Source organism: Oculina patagonica, chromosome 14 (genome assembly GCF_052425735.1).
Source record: "Oculina patagonica isolate OP01 chromosome 14, crgOcupat, whole genome shotgun sequence".
Classification (NCBI taxonomy): Eukaryota; Metazoa; Cnidaria; class Anthozoa; order Scleractinia; family Oculinidae; genus Oculina; species Oculina patagonica.
Window position 1 is genome coordinate 15,958,889 of NC_135771.1, and position 23,214 is coordinate 15,982,102.

Here is a 23,214-nt window from a genome sequence, read left to right on the forward strand (position 1 = left end):
TTGCAGAGGTTTGCAAGTCCTTATCACGCGCATGAGTTTTGCGCCACGTTCCTTTCTTTCAAACTTTACACGTTATTTTTAAATCGCGCGCTAACGTGTTGGCCGTTTTCAACAACGCGCTGAGCCGGGTGGGGAGCTGGGTGTACATGAAGTGCCCCATACATGAAGCACCTACTACCGAAAGACCGCTGGGCTTTATGGGACACAAACAAAATGGGGATTGCAAGGCAGTCGTGGATGTTTTGACTGTTTAGTGCAATATTTTCCACGTATAACGAAATCAGAAGAAACAAAGTACCATCTCAGGTAAGAGAAAAATACTTTCTTCACTCCTTAATTACTGAAAAAGAAAAAACGAAACAAGACTTGGAAGTCTTTTTTTGACTTAATTTGTGTGGGTTAAACTAGTGAAAATATAAACAGAGCCACGTAGTTTATTTAGCTTGATTTTCCTAGAACTACAAAGCATTTATCCGCAGTTAAATTTTGGAAACGAAGTGGTTCTCACAAATGTATTCTGTGTAACAGAGCCGATTTTCAGGGTAAATTCCAGGTACATTCCTCTCCTCCACAGAGGTTCTATGAGGCATTTGTTGTTTTGTTGCGAAAATTTGCTGCATTGGTGTGTGCAGAGGGCTTCCAAGGAGGGGGGAGTGCTGTGTCACAATGTCGCATGTTTGTGAGAACCGATGTCGCCTAGCCAACAGCTGTGTCGCTGTTGTTTTCCCACTATTCATCTATGCCAACCCTCCCGGATTATCCGGGAGTCTCCCGAATACAGGCCGAATCTCCCGGTCTCCCGTACGGGTCGTCAAATCTCCCAGTTACGAAGGAAAGTTCTTAAAAATGCGTGTTTTCACGCATATTTTGGCCAAATCTGGGAGAAAATTCTAAAATATTTGACGCATTTTTGTTGATGACTCAGCGAAGCTCTATTTTTTGTGCCGTTTTGGAGGTCGAGAAGAGGTATTTTTTCGCAAAATTGGTGGTCTTCCGGATCACGATTTTTTTTAGGTTGGCATCTCTGAGTCTATTGTGTAGCTGTTGCATTGTGTCGCTCGCGCATTTCTGTGACATAATGATGCTGCTTGTCACTACTAAAAAGTTCCTGTATTGCCAGTATTTAGGTTCATGTTGCTTGTTGCTTTTACCCCTTGGAAGGCCTCAGTGCAGGTGCAAAAATAGATAATGTCATTGATAAAATGTCATTGTTGAAAAATTCATTTTCATTATTTATCACCAAGCTTAAAATTTACCATCTTTATTATTTCCAACGACATTGCTGATCCTAGCAGTATGCAGGACGTGTGTCACATATCAACCTAGTAAATGGTCCAGCTCACAATGAGTCTCTCTGTAGCTCTCTGTAGCTCAGTTGGTTAGAGCGCCCAACCGGTATCTGGGAGGCCATGGGTTCGATTCCCGTCAGGGACTCAGATTTTTTCTTTGTCCCGTGCTCGTGTCATTGTTGAAAAATTCATTTTCAACAAGAACTTCAAGCAGTTTATAATCGTGCGGGTAATATTTGACCACTTGACCTCTTTCAGTGCTTTGGCTTAAAGGCACGGCGCTGCACAGTAAATTCTTTAGAAAAGCAGTCACTTGAGAAACACACAAGTCGTGTTTGGGTTAGTCACGGAGTGAACGTGACATGAATTTCCTTTACCACGTCATCTTTTGCTTTTTTAAACCACATGCCTAGCCGGAAAAATGCCTGCTTACGCATGCAAATATTTATTTTGTTCCGAATGTTCAATAAAATAAACCCAAACCAGTTCATTTAAAAGAAAGCCAAATCACGCCAAAATAAAGAGTAGACAAAGGCCATCCCATTGTGTTTCTCTGTTTAGTGTCTTCCGACAAGCTTTTGGTAATTCCCCTGGCGCGATGACATGTATCCCGTGCTTTGACACATTCTTGCTGAGCTTGCAACTTACGTTTCGATAACGTTTCGATTCTCAAAATACCGTAAACTCAAAACAAAAATTGGGATATCCAGAAAATAAGTTGTCGTTTTGCAATATTTAACATGTTCCGGGTAAATTGTACGACTTGTACTCGCTGCGAGCCAAACGCTTGAGTAACACAATAAATATTTCACACAAACAGAGCGCAGAGTATTCAAACAGAAAATAGGTGCATGATTATTTATAGCTACAAGCGAGAGATCGCGTGGCATGGGTATGACGTAGTGGTAGTTTTAAATAGCTTGGACATGTCCAAGCGGTCTTTGTTTTCGCTAGGTGATTATATTCAGCCCTCTTTTCTTGTAAAATATGGAATGAAACAAAATTATACATTTCAGAGAGCAGAGTGTTCATGTTAAACGCGAGGGATCGGCTAATCGCTATTAAATATTAAATCTTGCGTGACCGTGACAGAAGAGCCGGCTGGGCCGCGTGGGTCTGGATCGATTTACCGACAAAAAAAAAAAAAATTCTGTGCAGATTATGAATCGGGCCCAGGCCCCGCCCGATTAAAAATAGATAGTTCTAGCTTGTGCCTGCACTTACCTTGCTTAGCAGATTCTCCCCACACTGAAAACCCTTAATATGAGAGCTTATGAGAGCCTCTTAGAGCATGTGGGGTACACATACTTTTGATTCTGCATAGGCCATCGCACAATGCTTTTTTTTTGCGTGGTTTAAATTTCGCGATTATTTTGAAATTGTGAAAATTAGTAAGAAATGTTAGGTAATAGTCTGAATTATAATTATAATAATATATTATATTTTTTATAAAATTTTTTTATAAACCAAAACAAAAACAAAAAGTTGTGAGGACATTTAATTTTTCAAAACCATTGCTTGGGTCTGACAAAACTTTCTTGTTTTTGGGGGTTTTTTTAATACTGTTTGTTAATTTACATTTTTTACTTGCATTTGCTTTCATTAACAGATATTTTAAATCCCTTGCAGACAATGGCCAGATCAGTGAAGGATACTGACAGCCACACCAGGTTTTTAACATGTGGACATTCAGATCACATCCTCAAATCTATAAACCAGCTTAGGAAAGAAAAAAAGCTGTGTGACATTACTCTTAAAGTGGGAGAGAAGGAATTCTGTGCTCATCGTGTGATACTTAGTGCATGCAGTGACTATTTCTGTGCCATGTTTACTGGTGACATGGAAGAAAGTAAAAAGTCTGTGGTTGAACTTCATGGTTTAGATTCTGATACAATGGAGTTTATTCTGGATTTTGTATACACTGAGTCAATCCAAGTTAGTGTTGAAAATGTACAAGCCCTGCTTCCTGCGGCATGTTTATTACAGTTGACAGGTATGTAGCCTGAGCACTAATAGCACCCTGCTTTCCTTAAGAAAATCAGAGAGGGACATGGTATGTTACAGTTGATAATCATGTTCATTGCATTTTAAACTGCAACATACCTGGTACATAACATATTAACATATTGACATGTTGGCATTAGCGGCTGGGAGTATTTCTACTTCCCCTGGATGGGATGCTTGTCCATCGTAGAGTTAGCCCCAAGCAGTAAATTCGCTGGTATTCATTTATTTACACCTGGCTGGAGAGAGGCACTGTACTAATAGAGTAACATGTCTTGCCTAAGTACACAATGCAGTGCCCCGGCCAGGGCTTGTACCCGGAGTCGGGCACACTAACCATTAGGCCACCGCAGAGGCCCTGCCAGGGTAAATTTTGACAAGCGACTTGGCCCAAATAGTAGTGACAGCACATAAAATAAACTCGCAACAAACGACGACCCTTTTGGGAAAACTTAAATTCAGACAACGACAAGCAATTTTACTTCGGTTTTACTACCGACAACGACATGAAGTGCGATAAAAAGCGACATGGGACATTTTTAAATTTAGACAACTGACACAGGATCCCCCTCTGGCAGGGCCTCACCGCGGCTCCCAAGTTGAAAGTTTTTCTTTTGCTATTTCACTGTAATTAAGTATTGATTTTGTTTTTAATTACAGGTGTTCAGAAAGCTTGTTGTGAGTTTTTGGAGCAGCAGTTAGATCCATCAAATTGTTTAGGTATCAAAACATTTGCAGAGACTCATGGATGTGAAGAGCTGAGGAAAGCTGCTGAAAAATACATCCTCAAACACTTTGTTGATCTTGTGGATAGTGAAGAGTTCCTGCAACTTGATAATGAAGATGTGGTGTCACTGATAAAATGTGACAATCTAACTGTAAGTGAACATATTTACATGTAACTGGTGTTTTAGAAAAGTTGTGTATATACCGTAATGATTCGATTTAGCGGGACAGGGCGCTTATTTAATTTTTCCGTGAAGAACAACCAAATGTTCAAAACAAAACCTTAATAAATATTATTTAGCAAATTGTTGAAAGTTCAGCTACTTTAAAAAGAATTGTTCATTTTAGCAGTAAATATATATGTTGTGGTTTAATTTTATATTTGGTTTAAAATTATTCAAACCAGTTTGATTTTTATTTTCTATTGTCTCATATTCATTATCATAAACTGAAACAAAGGGAAATAAAATTCAAACTGGTTTGAAAAATTTTAAACCAAAGATAAAATTAAACCACAACATATACATGTACGGTACGATAAATGTTCATGCGTTTATCTATTTGACGTCTATGACTTCAGTAGGGGCATTTATCCGCAATAGGAGGCGCTTATTAGAATAGGGGCACCTATAAGAATGGGGGCGCTTATTGGAATAGGGGCGCTTATTTACAAAAACGCATTCGAAGGGGGGCGCTTATTGGAAGGAGGGCGCTAAATCGAATCATTACAGTAGTAATGTGCACAGTCACATTTTATCTATACTGCACACCAAGAGATGAATAGATGCACAGTGTGTATCCCCAACTATTCTCCAGTTGGCACTTCACTTTCCTATCTTTCCTATCTTTCTTATTTTAATTTTTAAGCATGATGAAACATTAAACTTAAACTATGTTTTGGTTTTAAGCGTTTTTTTTTTTGTACAAAATTGTTTACTTACTTGATCCTAGAGAAACCAGAATTCATATTTAATTATATTAATCCCCCACCTCTATAATCAGACCCTGTTAGGGTGGGGGGGGGGGGTGGGTCTTTATTTCCCCTGTCTGAATTTCAAATCTTTTCACGTCACAATTACAAATTAAAGGTTCGCATGTCGCTGTCGGAATTTCAGATTTGTCCATAGTCGACTGGAGCCACTGATTATTTCGGAAATGTTTGAGTCCAGAGTTTTCATTATAAAATAATGCGTTCCCATAATCCCCTATTTTGAATCACTCAAGTTGATTTGTTGGCACAGAGTGAGATTTGACTTTGATTTTGGAGAACGTAGCAGTTTCTTGTGACGCTGAAGGAGGCAACTTCCTAGGGGGGTGTGGGGGCATGCTCCTCCAGAAAATTTAAAAAAAAAAACTGAAGTAGCTGAGACGTGTTTCCCTTTATTCTGAGCAGGTACAAAAAGAACATGGAGAAAATTATTTTCAGAATGTTGGATCATTGTGTAGTTACTTAACTTAAGCAGCAAGTTTCGACTTCAAAATGGGCTGTTAGAGCGTAAGATTGCGTTCGTCCAGTGCATTAGAATGGTCTTTACAAAGTGCAAGATGGGAACATAATAGGTTAAATAAGCAAAGGCTATTTTGCCTACAAACGGCATAAAATAGTGCCAATGTCGCTGTCGATTTTGTTTTTTTCTTTGTCGCCGTCGTAATTTGACGGAGGATCTCATCGTTCGTCGTCATTTCAGGTTCTTCATGTCGCCGTTTCATAGCCATGTCGCCCATCGGAATTTACCCCTAACAGGGCCTCTATTATATTAATGGCAATTTTGTTCTGCCCCTTTGGTGTTAGCCTGCAAATACAGCCGCCTCTCATTCATGTCGAGGCGGCTGTATTCGCAGGCTACTTTGGTGTCCATTTAAAGAGATTTGACAGCTGATTGATATATCCCAATCCATATAATGTGGTACATGTGGTTTATATGTACGGCTTTCATTTACTGTCTAAATGCATGCACAAAATGGCGTAAACAAAAGTAGTACTACGCATTAGTGATGCAGTTATCAATTTTTAAAAAAGTGATGCCCTTATTAAAAAATAAAAGCTAACCACAAGCAAACCAGAGTGGAACTAGCTGCAAGCAAACTTGAGTGGAAATAACCGCAAGCAAACTTGAGTGGAAATAACCACAACCAAACTGGAGTGGAACTAACCGCAAGCAATCTAAAGAACAAACGTAATGCGTTTTTTAAATGAATTTGTCATTTTGCGTGTACATCGCTTTTACAGTTGTTTGCGCCATTTTGCGCGAGGATTTAGACAGTTGTTTTTCTATAGAGCACGAGTCCCTTAAAAGTAACGAAAGCCATAATGTTTTGTGTGGTGTAAGACCATAAAAATTTCTTTACAGCTGTATATGAGTTAAATCATCATTACCGGTAATTAGATACAGCTGTGTAATAATTTATACCGCCTCCGCACCTTCTTCTAACAGTATGTTACCAGTAGCCTGTGCATTCACCCCTCTGTGTCCAGATCTACTACACTATTTTTTGATTTAACTAAAACTTATTAATCTGTAGGTGCCATCTGAGGAAGCCGTTTTTGAGGCTGTGATATCCTGGATCAAGCAAGATGAAAAGAAGAGAAATGATTTGTTGCCTAAAATGCTGCAATTTGTTCGTTTGCCTCTCCTTACACCACGGTATATTACAGATATAGTTGACAGTGAGGTCAGTAAATATTACCAAGCATTCTTATTCACTGCAGATGTTTGTTCACTAGAAGTGTTGGCCAATTTTTGGTTGAGTACCAACAAAGTTGCTTCCTTGTCAGTTAAAGTTGACCAATACAAAGTTATGTGAATATACTTTTAATATTAATAGATATTTATGGCTAAGAAACAATATTTCTCACTTTCAAAAACACTGACTCTGTAATTTGCAATACATGCTGTAATTTTACAAGTTAAGTGAAATGACAGTGGACTGTTGGTAGCCTGACATGAATTGTTGGTAGTTTGACAGTAGACTGTTGGTAGCCTGACCATGGACTGTCGGTAGCCTGACCATGGACTGTCGGTAGCCTGACCATGGACTGTCGGTAGCCTGACTGTGGACTGTCGGTAGCCTGACCGTGGACTGTCGGTAGCCTGACGGTGGACTGTCGGTAGCCTGACCATGGACTGTCAGTAGCCTGACGTGGACTGTGGGTAGGCCTGATGATGGACTGTCAGCAGCCTGACGTGGAGTGTCATTAGCCTGACGGTGGACTAGTGTCAGCCTGATGGTGGACTGTCGGTAGCCTGACGATGGATTTTCAGTAGCCTGACATGGATTGATGGTAGTTTGACAGTAGACTGTCAGCCTGATGGTGGACTGTTGGTAGCCTGACAGTCGACTGTCGATGGTAGCCTGACAATGGATTTTCAGTAGCCTGATGGTGGACTGTCAGCAGCCTGACATGGATTGATGGTAATTTGACAGTAGACTGTCAGTAGCCTGATGGTGGACTGTCAAAAACATGGCAGTTGACTGTCATAGCCTGACATTGGACTGTCAGTGGCCTGATTGTGGATTGTCAGTGACCTGATGGTAGGCTGTCTGTGGTAGCCTGCCATAAATTTAATGTAGCATTTTCTGAGTGGTTTGCATGTTTTCATATGATCAGCAGAGAGTGATGTCAGTTGCTAATTTAAATTACTGACAGAACTGTTGTTGATTATTTTACAGCAATTAATAAGACAGAGCCTTGACTGTAGAGACCTTGTAGATGAAGCTAAGAGGTTCCATCTGAGGCCTGAATGCCGTTATGCAATGCAGAACAGTAGGACCAAGTCACGGGTTGGTCTGTCTGAAGTCATGTACGTACTGGGAGGCTTTGGAAATTTGCAGTCTCCTGTTGATGTTGTTGAGAAGTATGACCCTGCAACAAATCAGTGGTCTATTATACAGGTATAACAACTCAGTCATGATTTTAAGAAGTAACAGAAAACATGTAGCAAGTAGAGTCATATGACTGTGTGGTATTTGACAGGACTATTATTCTGGCAAGGTACAAAATATTCTACCCAAAACTTTGTGGGAAACAAAATCCCCCCCCCCCCCAAAAAAAAAAAAAAAAAAAATCTTTTAATTTCATATATTATTCTGAAACATAAAAATAAATCTTAATTTAAATAATTAAGCTGGAGTGCAATGTTTATTATCACACAACAGTTGAAGAAGTGGATTTTCTGTTCACTGTCACATGACAATACAAACAGAACCTGTTTTATCAATAGATTGGAAGTTTGATCAGACTTACTAGATATTGTTAGACATTCTATGTAAACATGATCTTTGTTACTACAGTAACTGCAGTGGAATCTGGATTTCTTGAGCCACCAAGGAAAAGGAAATTTGGTTCCAGGAATTGGAGAGTCTAAGAAATTGGGAGTAAAATTGCAGTAGTGTTTAGACGAAGGAAAGGAAACCAATCCTGTTTGCATTTTGAGGTTTGAGAAGTTGGGGTTCCACTGTATGTAAAAATAAAAGTCTCTTTGTACTTTCCAGAACTGCTGATTTAAGTTGTTTCTATTAACATTATTGCAGCCAATGAGAAGAAAGCGACGCTATCTAAGTTCAGTGGCCCTCAACAGTAGACTGTATGCCATTGGTGGATATGATGCGTCAAGTCGTCTTAACACTGTTGAGTGTTTTGATCCATCAACAGCACAGTGGTCAGTTATGACTCCAATGTTACAGAGACGAGGCTTGGCTGGGGCAACAACATTAGCAGGTGTAATTGAACTGTACAAAAAAGATAATCTGCAGTCAAATCCTGGTCCTGTGCTTATACATTTATCTTTAAAACCATTCTGCATTACAGCTGGCACTAAACTGCTGTCTCTGTAGTATGAAGGGACTTGGAGTATTTCTACTTCCCCCTGGAAGGGATGCTAGTTCATCTCAGGGTTACCCCCCTTTCCTACCATTAATAAAATATTTGTCGGTACCCATTTAATATACACTTGGGTGGAGAGAGGTACTGTTAAAGTAAAATGTCTTGCCCGAGAACACAACACAATGACTGCAGCCAGGATCGAACACAAACAGCTTGATCTGGAGTCCAGCACTTGCACTAACCATTAGGCCATCGCGTCTTCATCTGGGTTTGCTTGTGACAAAATAGATTAATGAATTAGAAATGAATAAATTTTAGTTACTGCTTTTAATTGTACTTATGGTAATGAGGGATGCAATCAAATGAAAACACATTTAATGTCACCTTTAAGTTATTTTTATTATTGTTTATTTGATGTCAATTTTGTCAATAAAAAGCGAAATTTAATTTTCAATAATATTGCTGAAATTTTTTTTGCATTAAATTGTAGGGAAAATTTTTGTTGCTGGAGGATTTGATGGTACAACAAGGCATACCAGTGTTGAATGTTATGACCCAACAATTGACAGATGGACCCTTGTCAGTGAGATGCAAGCCCCCAGAGAAGGAGCTGGGCTTGCTAATCTTGATGGCATACTGTACTGTGTGGGTGGATATGATGGAAACAACATTTTAAACAGTATTGAGAGGTTTGATCCCAGAACAGGACAGTGGACAGGATTAGCCCCAATGAGTACAAGGCGATCAGGTAGTTTAAAAATATGTGCCACGTATGTTTGCAGTACTTAGCCCACTAGACTTGTACAGTCAACTCTCTCTAAGACGGACACCGTCGGGACCGGCTCCAACTGTCCATCTTTGAGAGGTGTCCGCCTTATAGAGAGTCGAGGTGACGTGACACCAGAAGTTTTGAGATGATGAAGCTAAACGGCTATGCACAACGAATACACGTCTGTTTTAAGTCGCTTACTTTAGCAAAACCTATAAAGTGAAACAAAAATAATATCAGAAATTCAACTTGTTTGTTCATTACAAACGGTAATACTGTAAGTAGAACACTACCTCTTTGGTGCCCATACACTAACGCAGAGCAGTAACACTTTATAGCAGATTGTTTTTCATAAGTTTGGTATTCTAAAGGCGCTGACTTAATATGCTGTATGTCGATACCAAGTTTTGAAGTATTATTTACTAAGAAAATAACGTTTTGTGCGTGTCCGTTGGCAGTTTCAAAGTGTCCGTTGTCCGTCTTACAGAGAGTTTTGTTACAGTGAAATGACTGAAAAACGGCAGGGACCAACACCAGGTGTCCATCTTATGGAGGTGTCCGTCTTATAGAGGTGTCCGTTAACAGAGAGTTGACTGTACTTCAAAACTGTATAAATTGAACTGGCAAGCTAAGCTACTCAGCTACTCCTTTCAGTTTGATTTTCTGGCAAACTTTCATGAAATAAGGTGTTTGACCAATTCATTTATCCTGGCCATCCCTATATCTATAGCAACATTTAGTTAGTAACTAATTGTTTTAGGTGTTCTGAAAGCCTTACATTGTGTTGTCAGCCCTCTCAAAATATTTAACAACTATTCACCTTAGTGTCAATGGCTAGTGGTGGATATTAACGTATAACCTAGCCGCTTCACAACTTGGTAAATATCCACCACTAGCCACTGACACTGAGGTGAATAGTTGTTTTAGTATATACCGGTACTCAAACAGTGAGATTATATAGCCGAAAGGATGACTTTTGAATAGTTTATTTTGTTAAGGAGTACAGTCTTCGCACGAGTTGCTCCGAGGTGAATATAGGGAAGGATATATGGAGTTTGAGTAGCCAATCAGTGCACGTCAAAAAACGGTATCCACTGTTTGAGTATATACCAATTTATAATCTGGATTATGTACTTCTGATAATAGTATTATTAAGCTGGAAAGCAGGATTGAATAATAGGCAGGCAAGGTCCCAAGGCCCCTGCCCCCATGCTCCTTAGCTTGGAAAAGATTGAAAATTGTGTCTTTGGTTGCATTTATTATATAATTATTGGGGTGTTAATTCGTCCCTTTGAGGCTTGAGACCTCAACACTGTAACATTATTTCTTTTATTATAATTTGCTTTACTTCACCACATAATTGTTATTTAGTACAAAGAGGATTGTGAATTAAGTAAGTGGCACATTTTTTACTGCAGGTAGAAGGCAAAATCACCTGCTTCCAGCACATTTTGAGAGTGCTGCCATTAAATAAATATATTTTATTGTCACTCCTGAGCATTAAAAAATATATATATTTTAAAAAAATCCAGTGTTGTTGATATTGCCATCAAATGTCTGATCTCCTTCTCACTATAGGTGCTGGAATAGTAGTTCTTGATGGACAGTTATTTGCTGTTGGAGGCTATGATGGCACCCAACATTTGTCGTCAGTGGAATGCTACAGTCCCTGTAATGATCAGTGGATGAATATCACACAAATGAAGTCCAACAGGTGCTATGTGGGAACAGCAGTAATGTGCGGCAAGCTGTATGCTGTAGGTGGCTATGATGGTTTGTCGCTGTTAGACACATGTGAGAGCTATGATCCATTAGTGCAGGAGTGGACGTTAATGCCATCCATGACTACAAGTCGTTGTGACATGGGTGCTGCTGTTCTTCTTGGACAGTGAATAAACCGCATTTGTAGATACAATATGGAATCCTGATTTCTTAATCCGTCAAGGGAAACAAAAGTGGGTTTGAGAATTCAGGGAGTTCGAGAAATTGGAGGGTACACAATAATGATTGCATTGTTTAACAGAGCAAAGCAGTTCCAAGGGAAACAACTTTTGGTTCAAGTTACCAGAACAGACCAGAAGTTCAAGAAATCAGGATATCGATGTGGTCTAAAGTAAAAGCTAAACTAAGAAACAGATAACCATTAATCTGTAATTGAAGGGTTGGGTGCAAAAAGGCGGAAGTGATTTTGGACTAAAAAGAACATTGACAAAACGACTCCAAATTTAATGAATTTTGGAGTTTATTGCGCTTTTCAGTGAAATGCGAACTCTGAAATTTAATCCTCAACCAACGGTTTACGCTTTCGCTGCCGCATCATCTTTGCGGACCTCTCGGGAAACAGACGCTCACTTCACCTGGGCAAAAAGTCCGCCTCGATGTGTATTCGATCCATTTTTTTGTTTCTGTTTTCATGGTCGCAGCTGGCCAATCGTTGACGGCAGCGAAAAACGCAATCATTAGTTGGATTTTGAATTTCAGAGTTCGCATTTCACTGAAAACCGCAATAAGCAATGTTCATTTCAAGCCAGAATCACTTCCGCCCTTTTTGCACCGAGCCCTTCAATTTATTTATATTGCAAAGAAAAACAAGATGTAAATATAGGCAAATAAAGAATGAACCCTACCAGCAGTAAGATGTTCATAAAATTAATTATTTAAATAAGGATGAGAAAGAAAGGGATTTAAAAAATGTACAGCTCAAAACTATCCATATGTAACTATGTAATGTTGAATAATTTTATAGAGTGATTTTATTTAACCCGTGAAACAATATCTACCAGTTTGTATGTAATAGTCAAAAGTAAACAAAAGAAAACAATGGAAAGTGTCTTAGTCTAAAAGTGTCATAACTTTTCACGGGTTAACCGAAATATTTAATTCTTTAGAACATAAGCCAGTGTGATACACAATAAAACAAATATTGAAAGCTGGTAAAAAGATGGGTTTCTATAATTTTCCATTGTCTACTTGTAGTTAACTGTTTGTTTTTGTCTGTGCTCCATGGAAAAATATTGTTTTCATTAATTTTGCTTTAAAAATGTTTGCTGGTGAATAGCCAGCTGTTTCATCAAAGTTGGATTTTAATTATTTGATTTTCAAACAGGTCTGGCTCTTGCTATAAGAATAATATTGTTTTTAACAGGGATGTCGCTTAGGGCCGTCCGGCTGCCGGTTAATTTAACTAGCTGAAATAGAACTTAAATCCGGCTGAAATTTCACATGAAAACAAAGACTTGGGTCAACTTTTTGAGCTGCCAAGGCCAGAAAAGCCAGCTGGGCTTGTTGATGAGCTGGCTTAGTGTTTTCTTAGCTACATCCCTGTTTTTAAGTTGAAGCATACCGTAAGTTCAGTTAAATTTCTTCTCTCACATGCCCCTAGGAGCCAGCAGTTGGGCATAAGACAAATTTACATATGGAGAAGGTGAAATATCACAGCAAGTTTTCATCAAAGATGCAAAGACCTCCTCTATAGAGTATCTATCCACAGTTATTTTATACATGATCAAAGTTTACAGCGGTTGTCAATCACACAGGACCTCTAGAGCAATAAGTCAAGAAAAAAGTATGAGTTTTAGTTGATGTCAATCATCTCTGTCACCCATATTTCTGTAGTTACTCATTACTCAGTTGTAATATCAAAATCATTTTAATCTCGAGAAAAATATTGAAACTTGTTGTTTAGTTAATGAAATAAAAGTTTACATTTTGTTTTCCAAAACCAGAAAAAAAGAACAAAAATAATCTTAGGTACATGGGGATTTGCTAGATATATTTGTGGTCATTCATGCAAGCGAATGAGGTTTAATAAGCTGAGCAGAAAACATAGCATCAGGTAAAGAAAGAAATAATACCATTTGCACAGTGGTAGCCTTTTTTTCTTATCATTTCTACCGTATTTCCCTGTATTTTATTCCCCTACTCAGTTTTTATTTAAACAAAAAAAAGAGAATAGGATCCGTGATCCGTGATCCCTAATCCAGGCCTTCAACAAGTTGTCATATATTAAATAGATTTAGCCGCCAAAGCGGAGCCCCCGGATACTTGCCCATAAAATATCAAATCACTGACCGGAAAAAAAAGATGAGCCCGCAACAAGCCATGTCGCGGTCAACTAAAAACGCGACCCGATGAGTTATACACCGAGCCCGCGAAGATCCGTGAACTGGCAGCGGAACGAGACAGCGGACAACGGATGCCCAGAACAAAGATGAGTGATCCGCGCACACCGACGTACGACGCCCCCGCGAGCGCCGCGCGATCCGAACCGCATGGTCGGACTTGGGTATGGGGCGCCGGGCCTCGGGGCGCTGTGGAGCTCCGCTACAAACAGATCACGTGACCATCTCAGGGATGGTTTTCAAAATGGCGGCTTTTTCACGCGTGTAAATGTTCTGCTCTGTTGGAACAAGAAAAATCAAGAGAAATGAAGCTGGCATTTCCACGACTTCATGTCGATACATCGGCCATTAAAGCTCTTATCGACTGGTACTGTCAACGATTAGGAATGAATGTTTTGAGAGCAATGCAGAGCGATACAGAGTTGATACACTGGGTAGGTTATGGAAATAAGCCGCAATCTTCATTTGTAGAGTTCCGCTGTGACATGCAGCAAGCTGATCCGCCCAAGTGTTACGTATCCACGCCATCGTCAGACGTTTACTGGAAGATAGGATTGTCCCTTGTCGATGTAGACACTGCTCGCTCGCAGCTTGTGAGGCAAGGTGTTGATGTGACATCCCCGAAGCAGTTCCGTGACATTGGCTACATGTGTCACTTGAAAGACCCATTCGGTTACTCCATAGAACTACTACAGCATGATTTCCAGTGTAATTTCTCTTGTGAGCGGATACAAAGCTCGCTTCAACCAAACTTGGCGCTTGGTCAGCAAACGCACTTGGGGCAAATAACTCTCCGCGTGTCGGATAATGAAAAAACCCTGAGCTTTTACCAGTCTGCACTAGGCATGAAGCTGCTTTCACGACAGAACATTCCCAACATGTTCGATCTATACTTTTTAGCTTGTACGGACGAGAAGCCACCTTCAGATGACTTGAATGCAGTGGAAATTCGTGAATGGCTCTGGAGAAGACCGTACACCACTCTTGAACTGCAACACTGGCCGCAACAAAACCACAAGTTTAACACTGCAGACATACACCGAGAGAGTGGATTTAGTGCGCTTGTGTTCACAGTCCATGCACAACGTTTCGAGGAGCTGAAAATGGCCCTCAGTGTGGAAGATGTAAGCAAAAATTACCCGGAATATGAGAGCCGTGTACTGCAGTGCAAGGACCCTGATGGTACAACCGTTCTGTTCATTCAAGAATGACACATTCCCGGGGGGGGGGAGGGGGGGACTCCCATATGAAATGGACGGGGATGCTCGTCGTCTCGCTTAGGGGTGTAAATTTCGGATTTTGGTCTCGCTTAGGGTGTTCTGGGCAAACTGTCATTATTTTTAGCCGTCAAGGTCTCGTTTAGGGTTGCACGCTAAGAAATAACCAAAAAGAAAGAATTTCCATTCGTTATATTTACTCGATTCATATAAACAAAGTCTCTTTTAGGGGTCTCCATAAGCTTTGGCCACGCCTAGATTGGTCTCTTTTAGGGGTAAAATTCAAAATTTCCGACGAGCATCCCCGTCACTTCTTTGTGGGAGTCCTCCCCCCCCCCGGGGACACATTCTCTTTCAAAAAGCAGACAAATTACAGAAAACAACAACAAATATTCTCTTGATTGGCTTAGAACTTAGAAGCTCTGCACACAGAAGCATAGAACTTGAAATTTACTTACAGTTACACTTGAATCAATATGGCATTTTTTTGCAGCACAGTGTTTGTTCCTATGTCTTTTTTTTTTCAACAATCTTGATGCGGTGTTGAGCTAGTGAATTTTAATAATAATAAAACTTGGCACCACATGGGGGGCCACAAAGGTATTCTGTAGTGAGCAGGTACATGCGTCTAGTCTGAACTAGTTTGGGTGGTCGCTTGCAGACAGTCTGATCTCATGCATGGGGTGGTTTTATTTTCCAGAGGCTTATAAACCACAGGGTACCCACACAAGTGGCGTGACTGCGTGTGTGAGAATATTGAAAGATGTACTTGTACTTATTGTCGTAAAATATTCCAAATAATGTCTACATTAAAGGAGAAGTTTACTCCAGAATGGCCATTTATTTTCTTTACGCCAATAAAACGTTTACACAAAGATATGTTATTCACCAAAATTTCAGCCTCCAACATGCGCTTTAACCCTACGAAATCTTTCCCAAAACTCAACAACTGAACACCGCCATCTTGGAGCTGGTAATGTATGTATGACGTCAAAGAGCTCAGCCTGAAGTTTGGCGGGAAAATTTAAATCCTTGAAACTCCTTGTTTCTTCGTAGTGGCTTTTGTTTGTCAAAATGCCTGTTTGTACTGTGCAGCTCCATTTTGCTCAAACAGAGCTCAAAAAAATTCAAAAAACAAGGAGTTTTGACAATAAAAATTTTCCCGCTGCTCTATTCACTCGCTCTATAAATTCAGGCACCCTTTTAGTGCACCCAGAAGGGAAAATGAAAAAGTCTTTTGGTGACAGATCTTTTAGTGCCAGTGCGCCTACACTTTGGAATGCGCTTCCAGCTAGCCTGCGTAATATTAGTTCCATTTTTATTTTTAAATCTCGTCTTAAAACATATCTTTTTTAAATTAGCTTTTTTTTAACTCTTAGATCTTGTCAATAATGTGTATATAGTTAGTATATTTTAATATTTTTAGGCTTTAATATTGTAATGTACCGGTATATGTAAATTTGGGACTGGTATCTTGGCAGTATTGCAGGTGGGTGAGCTAGAACAAAAGGAAATGTGGGTCATTAGCTTTTTGAGCCCCACAAATGGGAGTGCAGTTTTGATCTCAAAATAGAGGGTGGGTGATCACATGTATAAAATAATGTAAAATTATTTTTAATATCAAGTTACACACCAAATAAAACTGATCATTGTGTTAATTGTGAGCATCTTTGTATTCATGCCCTAACCTAGTCCAGTCCTTGCCCTGTCTGTCACACAATGTAATGTTATCAACTCTGGAAAAATTAGTCCAGGGACAATGATTGTTAGACTTGCTCCAAGTTGCTCGTTTTTTTTCCTTGCATCCAGATAGTTATTTTAATTAAAAAAGGCTAAAAAGAGAAAAAGTAAAAGACAAAACGTCGACTCTCTTTTAGCCTTTTAAAATTATTTTATGAGCAGAGTTATTTTAATAGAGCACTTAAGATGGTTTCTGCCGAACATTCAAGCAATACAGGCAAAAATAAAGTTACCACAGAGATCTCATAGCATGGTAACAGTTTGAGTACAGCTAACAAAAACCTACCAAAACTTTAGCTTTCAAGCTGACCCTCCCCCCCCCCCCCCACCCCAGAGAAAAAATGGATTTGAAACTATCAAAATTTCAGAATTGGGGCGCTGCAGGTGAGACAAGTCGCTGGTTCAGTGATCCGCTGTCATTTTGTTTTTCAAGCCCGTGCGCACCCTCCATGTCCATATCCAAACAAATGATTTGGATCAAGTCTAAATGATTTTGTCTGCACACGTTCACAGAATTATCAGATTTTTTAGCTGCCAGTAATTACCATTGCAAAATGTATTTTTGAGGTGGTTGTCAGTCATCTCTGCCTCCTGTTCTGGAGCTCACTAGTATCTTTATAATATCTTAAAAATAACTTACAATCTTGTGTTCAAAACATTTGGTTTATTCAATTCAATAAGAAAACTGAGATTTTAATTACCACTCAGGGGACACAGTTTGCCAAAGAGGAATACAATAGTCTTGACAATATTCAGTTATTGATAATCTGAGGAAATATATTTTTTAAATTTAAAGTCGAACATAATCTGTTTTCAATTGGTTAAACTGCAATTTTAACCATACAATAAATTATTTTTTGCTTTAAATAATGACGTGTTGTTCTTGAAAAATTGGTTTATAAAGTGAAGCCTAAAATAAAGCAGCCTTAACGACATCTTAACACATTCCCAGATCTGTTGTGGGCACGCGCAAAGCCAAAGGTGAGAATCTCACTCGATCAGCCCACAAGATCTGGAAAGAACAGTTGACTGTCCTTGTCTTATACAATCAAAATGGCTGAAATGTTATAAATTATTTCGTACCAAAGAGTCAGATAAATAAATTCAAATTTCAAATGTTCAGCTAAATAATGAATTCTTTTATCTCTCCATAAATTATGTGGGCATTAAGTTTTTAATGTTGCTATGCTAACTTTTATGACCTTAAGGTGATCACAACTTCAATTCTGATTCAATGATAATCATTTTAACACCGACTGATAAAGGGTAGCAGAATCAGTACATCAGCAGTTATTAGGGCTGTAAACTAAACCATGATTTTGCTTCTAACACTAATAAATAAAAATTAAGAATGAAAGTGAACAAGTCAAACAAAATTGACCTTACTAGTAATTCTCAAAAGTGTTATGTCTGCAATAAAAGCAAGCATCATCTATAAAGTCGCGCATCAGCATGTGCGCTCTTCCATTTGACAACAATTTCTGGTCAAATTCACTCAATGTCAGTTCTCTTTACACTTTTTGTGGTATTGTTGTTCTTACAATAGCTTCAGTAACACGGTATGGATCACAGTTTGATGAAGGTCGTCTGTCTTCAAGATAGCCCTTGCCATCTTCAGCACATTGGCGAGGGATACGTACACTAGCAGCTCGATTGGCCACCCCATGGGAGAAGTTCTCAATGGATGATGTCTCATGATGCCCTGTCAAACGTCGCTTATTATCTTCACCTTCATTGGGGTCATACATCCTTATATGGTAGTCATGCCTGTTTGACAACCTTTCAATGGCTTCATAGATGTACTTCATGCCTCCTTCCTCTCTCATAGGCTGGGTACTGCAAAACATGAAAATAACTACATGTTAAAATAATCACCTCTGGGTCAAGAAGGTCAAAGGATATTTTTCTTCACAGGGTCCCCAAACAGCAATCATAAGAAACCAGTTTTTTTAATTAAAAACGAGCAATCGTATATTGCAATTCCTACAATATCATGCAGCAACAGCAGCAACAGTTTTCTAGTAGTTTGTGTGGAGTCACTATGGAGTCTTACATTTAATAATATACAAAAAAATTGCATGAAAATGAAGCTTTCTATCTAACCATTGTTTATTTCTATACCTGTAGTTTGTGTGGGCTCCTGCTCCATTCCAGTCCCCAGGGACAGGTTTAGGGTCAAAAGTGACTTTAATCCCGAAGTCTTCAGCAACACGGTGTAACAGAAATCTTGACATCCACAGGTGATCACCCATTGCAATACCTTCACATGGACCAACTTGGTACTCCCACTGGAAAGACAGCAAGAAAATATATGTCCTTAAACTGTTATCTGGACATGAAGTCAAAGAATAATGGAGATGTGCGGGGTGTCTTCCAATGATCGATGTACACACTACTTCCAGTGTGACATCATAGCAACATATTGTTGTCAAAAAGAACAGTGGCCTTATCCGTAGTTTAGATATTTAAAATATGAATACCCACTTGGTCTTGATTTTGCCTAAGTTACATGAATGAGTGCAAATAAATAATATTTATTTAAAACCTGTATCTTACAACTGACAGTGTTTAATTCAGGGCCACCCAGACTTACCAAATCTTAAAGATAAAAATCTCAAACTCCTCACAAAATTTCTCTTCTTTTGAAATGCACCTCACTGAATGACACACTAGCTACATTACGGCATGGTCACCCATTGACATTGATTTTCTTATGCCACCAGTGTGAACAACATATAACATAATGACATAGTTATGACATATTAAGCATAACTATTAAATAATTGAAGTCTGCAGCAGGCCAAGTGGCCCACACAGCCAGTTTATATAACATTAAGGAATTAGGAGTATTTATACTCTCCCTGGATGGGATGCTTGTCCATTGGCCTGCAAGGTTACCCCCAGCATTAAATCCACCAGGGCCCATTTATACACCTGGGTAGAGAGAGGCCTTCTGAGGGCGGAGTGTCTTACCCAAGAACAGAATGCAATGACCCTGTCCAGGGCTTAAACCAAGACTAATCCCCAGGGGGGTTTTTTTTTTTTTCCCCCCCCCGCTATATCTGAAGTCCAGTGCACTAACCACTGGGCCACCGCACCTCCCATAAATGTATGTACCTGTCAGAGGCAATTCCTTTAGTTACTGCAACTGATAAAAATTCTCCATTACCTGAGCAGGCATAACTTCTGCATTAGTTCCAGCGATTTTGATTCCAGCATACAGACAAGCTCTGTAGTGAGCTTCCACAATATCTCGTCCAAAAACATTTCCAGTACCAACAGCGCAGTAGTAGGGTCCCTGTGGTCCTGGAAAACCTCCTTTGGGCCAGCCTAAAGGATGTCCGTCCTTGTCTAGCAATGTGTATTCTTGTTCAATGCCAAACCAGGGATGAGAATTCTTGGATAAAACAAAAAATAAAATAATTTTAATTAGAATTCCACTTTTGACAGTTCTGACAGCCCTATGTATTAAACTATACTCCAAGAGGGTCCTGAAGGTGAAAAATGGGAACTGGGATTTGGGCAGTTTTATTGGGAAAATGGAATTTGGGTCACTGGGACTGGGAATTACAGACAGAAAAACAGTAGAACTGGAACTGGGATTTTGAAATTTGGGGAAAACAATAGGCTGGGAAATGATTTGGGATTTGCGCAAAATGGCTGAGAAAATGGGATTTATGTGCCCCCTTCAGGACCCTCCTACTATATTGACAGAAAGCAAAGGAACAGACTGTACGAAACCTACATTCCTACATCTTTGGTGGTACAGAAAAAAATATGACTGTCTCCAAAAACAGGGAGAGTGGAGGGGAGGGGTGGTAGAAACTCGGCCAACTTCACTTCAATCGATAAAATTATTTTAAAATTTTACTTAGCGACTGGCACCCAAGGAAAAATAAAGAGTTTGTAAGAGAAGAGTCTTTAAACCCCCCCCCCCCCCCTCTCACCACCCCACCCCCCCCCCCCCCCCCCCCCCCCCCCCCCCCCCCCCCCCCCAAAAAAAAAAACCCCCCCCCCCCCGGGGCACCGCACAGATAAGCTTACGGGAATGAGGGCTTAATAATAAAAGAAAAGCTTACTCCAACATGCATTTCTTGTATTTTTTTGTAACGAATGAAAGCTTGTTTTAGAGAACACTTCTTACCTTCACAACTTCGCTATCCATGACATCAAAACAGCTTTTTCTCGTGTTGGTTCTAGTCGGTTTGTGGTTGTACTGGTACGTCTCGCACAAAACCAGTTTGTTTTTTCCCTTCCTGAATGGATCTCTAAACAACGCCACGGGATGAAGATAAACATCGCTATTACAGCCTTCAGCCTGATATGTACTGGAGCCATCGAAGTTCCATATTGGCAGATCATCTGGTACAGTCGGCTCCATGTTAACTGTTTTCGTCTTGCAGCGAAGATGTTCACCAGTTCCGTCCACCCAAATGTACATGGCTTGGACGCTCTCTCCTTGATCAAGAGACATGTACTTCGACAGCGCATACTTACTATTTTGCTCTTCCATGGTAGTAAAACGATAAACCGACCTCGATAGCAGCTATTCGAAGAGAGCTCCCGCTATAAACGGCACAAATCTAGAGCAGAACTGACCCGAAGGAAAAAAATTTCCACACGAAACGAGCAACGCTTTGCAAGGTTTATATGCAGGGCGCGTAAAGTTGACAGCCAATCAAAAACACGCGTGACTGATTGCGTGCGTTGCGTGCGTGATGGTCTGATGGGCATGTGACTTGCACATTGGTGCTGTAACTTTACTGCACGCTGGGCCCAGAAACAATATTCTGCCTGATTCTGCCTGTTTTAAATGCTTCTTTTGTTTTCGATGCCTAAAATAACAAATTGAAGGTAGCGGTGAGGTGTTGTTACATGATTTTCTCGACATGACAGCACTTGCTGGATACTGTTTCACGTTGTTTGAGTGTTGAGTGTAATATCCCGGGGGTATATGTGGTCTGAAAACAAACAGATCATGAAATTGATTTTTCCGTCAAAACTAGCTCTTCTGAAGACTCTTTGAACTGAAAAAAACTTAAATATAGATGATCTATCGTTCTTGAACACTTTCGACATTTTAAACATTGGCTCACACTAATTTCATTGTGTATTTTACGGTTTTGCACGGGAAACCCTGACGGTCGTATAATTATGACAGTCACGAGATTTCCTACCTAAAATTTATTTTTGGATTGAATTTGTTATGATAGTCTTTTTGTCTCGGCAAGTAAGATATCGAACTAGAATAGAACCTGAAATAGAATAAATGCCTTGCCAACAACCTTGAACAAAACAACAACAAATACAATGTTTTAATACCTGGATACTAGAAGTGTGCCCGACACTCACGTGATGTGTCTTGATGTCCCGGGGTGCTTGTTTGTTTCACGTAGCGCCTTCGAACCTTTTTCTCGATTTTTCGTCCTTTTTCGGCCCATATCTTGAACAGTTTCTGTGTGATTTTTTTCAGCAATCTCTCTCGGAATCCTTCGAGTATCACCAAAATCTCACGCCCAATAGTCTATTGACATAAGGATTCACTTGTTTCTAAGCTAAAATAAAGTGCGAATTTCTTCTCAGTCACCTAAATATATCTTCAAGTGGTACATATCTCGTGTCATGTCCCGGAGAGCTTGTTTGTTGAAAAAACACGTGAACAACAAGCTAAATTATTTTTGAGTAATGAAAGCATTACAGCATAAGGGATATGGGAGAAGATCATGCAAGTTCACATTTTTTGCACTGTTGGCTTTTTTAAAGACTTCAAAGCGCTTGTGTTCTAGTTCTATGTACTATGTAGCAGAACAGATTCCGCCGGATCCCCAACTCTTAATCTTATGTACCATAAACGTACCAAAGCGGCTGGCATGTTTAATACATTATGAAACTGAATGTTGTCTGTATTTACCCCTGTCATATTAACCCTTTTGCTCTCCCTGGCTCTCTGGCCTCAAATGAGAACAGAAGCCTGCCGGCCAGTACTGACGACCCTGCTCAAGAGGTTTCTTTCTTCATTCTTATACTGACGCGAAAAAGCCGCCGTTGCTGAGGTCGAACTAAGCGAGAGTCGTTTTCGACGCTTCTAGGCTCATATTTGATTGAATGAAAAGAGAAAACCTCTTGAACTAGGATGAGTGCTGACTAAATTAAACCAACCTTCCATGACAATCTAGCCTGCGTAGCATGCGCCTGTGTATTTTTTGGGCGCGCATTTGGGAAGCGAAATGCACAATACGGCCACACGAGGGAAAATCGTGGCCGTCTCGCCATGCACCTCTACGCACGCTAGGTACACGCGTTGCCTGCGCGTGGCTGGCCGTTTTCTCGCGCGATGTTACAGATTCAGCATGTGACGTGGTAAAAGTGTTGGGGGTGAGTTAGAGAGAGCTTTTTACGTTGCGGCACGGAAATTAGAAGATGGTTGAAACTTCCATTTCCTCTGTTTTCTTGCTACGGGAAACCAAGAGAAAATAAGGGGAAACTCAGATTTCTCAGGCCCTTCTCGCGATGCTTTGCTGGT

The 23,214-nt window shown here is 39.9% G+C and overlaps 3 protein-coding genes across 3 annotated transcripts; 2 read left to right on the plus strand and 1 right to left on the minus strand.

Moving 5' to 3' along the window:
* Window positions 1-172: 172 nt before the first annotated feature.
* Window positions 173-11,969, plus strand: LOC144638627 (kelch-like protein 12). Its single transcript, XM_078497832.1, has 8 exons — window positions 173-306; window positions 2,919-3,282; window positions 3,954-4,171; window positions 6,543-6,692; window positions 7,692-7,913; window positions 8,553-8,739; window positions 9,335-9,592; window positions 11,192-11,969. Exons 2-8 carry the CDS (start codon window positions 2,922-2,924, stop codon window positions 11,503-11,505), a joined length of 1,710 nt encoding a protein of 569 aa, XP_078353958.1. The 5' UTR covers window positions 173-306; window positions 2,919-2,921; the 3' UTR covers window positions 11,506-11,969.
* Window positions 11,970-13,965: 1,996 nt separating this feature from the next.
* On the plus strand, window positions 13,966-16,609 carry LOC144639383 (uncharacterized). Its single transcript, XM_078498696.1, has 2 exons — window positions 13,966-15,448; window positions 15,567-16,609. Exon 1 carries the CDS (start codon window positions 14,040-14,042, stop codon window positions 14,943-14,945), a length of 906 nt encoding a protein of 301 aa, XP_078354822.1. The 5' UTR covers window positions 13,966-14,039; the 3' UTR covers window positions 14,946-15,448; window positions 15,567-16,609.
* A 726-nt stretch (window positions 16,610-17,335) lies between these two features.
* LOC144639382 (glutamine synthetase-like) lies at window positions 17,336-21,702 on the minus strand. Its single transcript, XM_078498695.1, has 4 exons — window positions 20,836-21,702; window positions 19,861-20,088; window positions 18,813-18,979; window positions 17,336-18,527 (listed from the first exon to the last, which is right to left on the minus strand). Exons 1-4 carry the CDS (start codon window positions 21,202-21,204, stop codon window positions 18,203-18,205), a joined length of 1,089 nt encoding a protein of 362 aa, XP_078354821.1. The 5' UTR covers window positions 21,205-21,702; the 3' UTR covers window positions 17,336-18,202.
* Window positions 21,703-23,214: the final 1,512 nt, after the last annotated feature.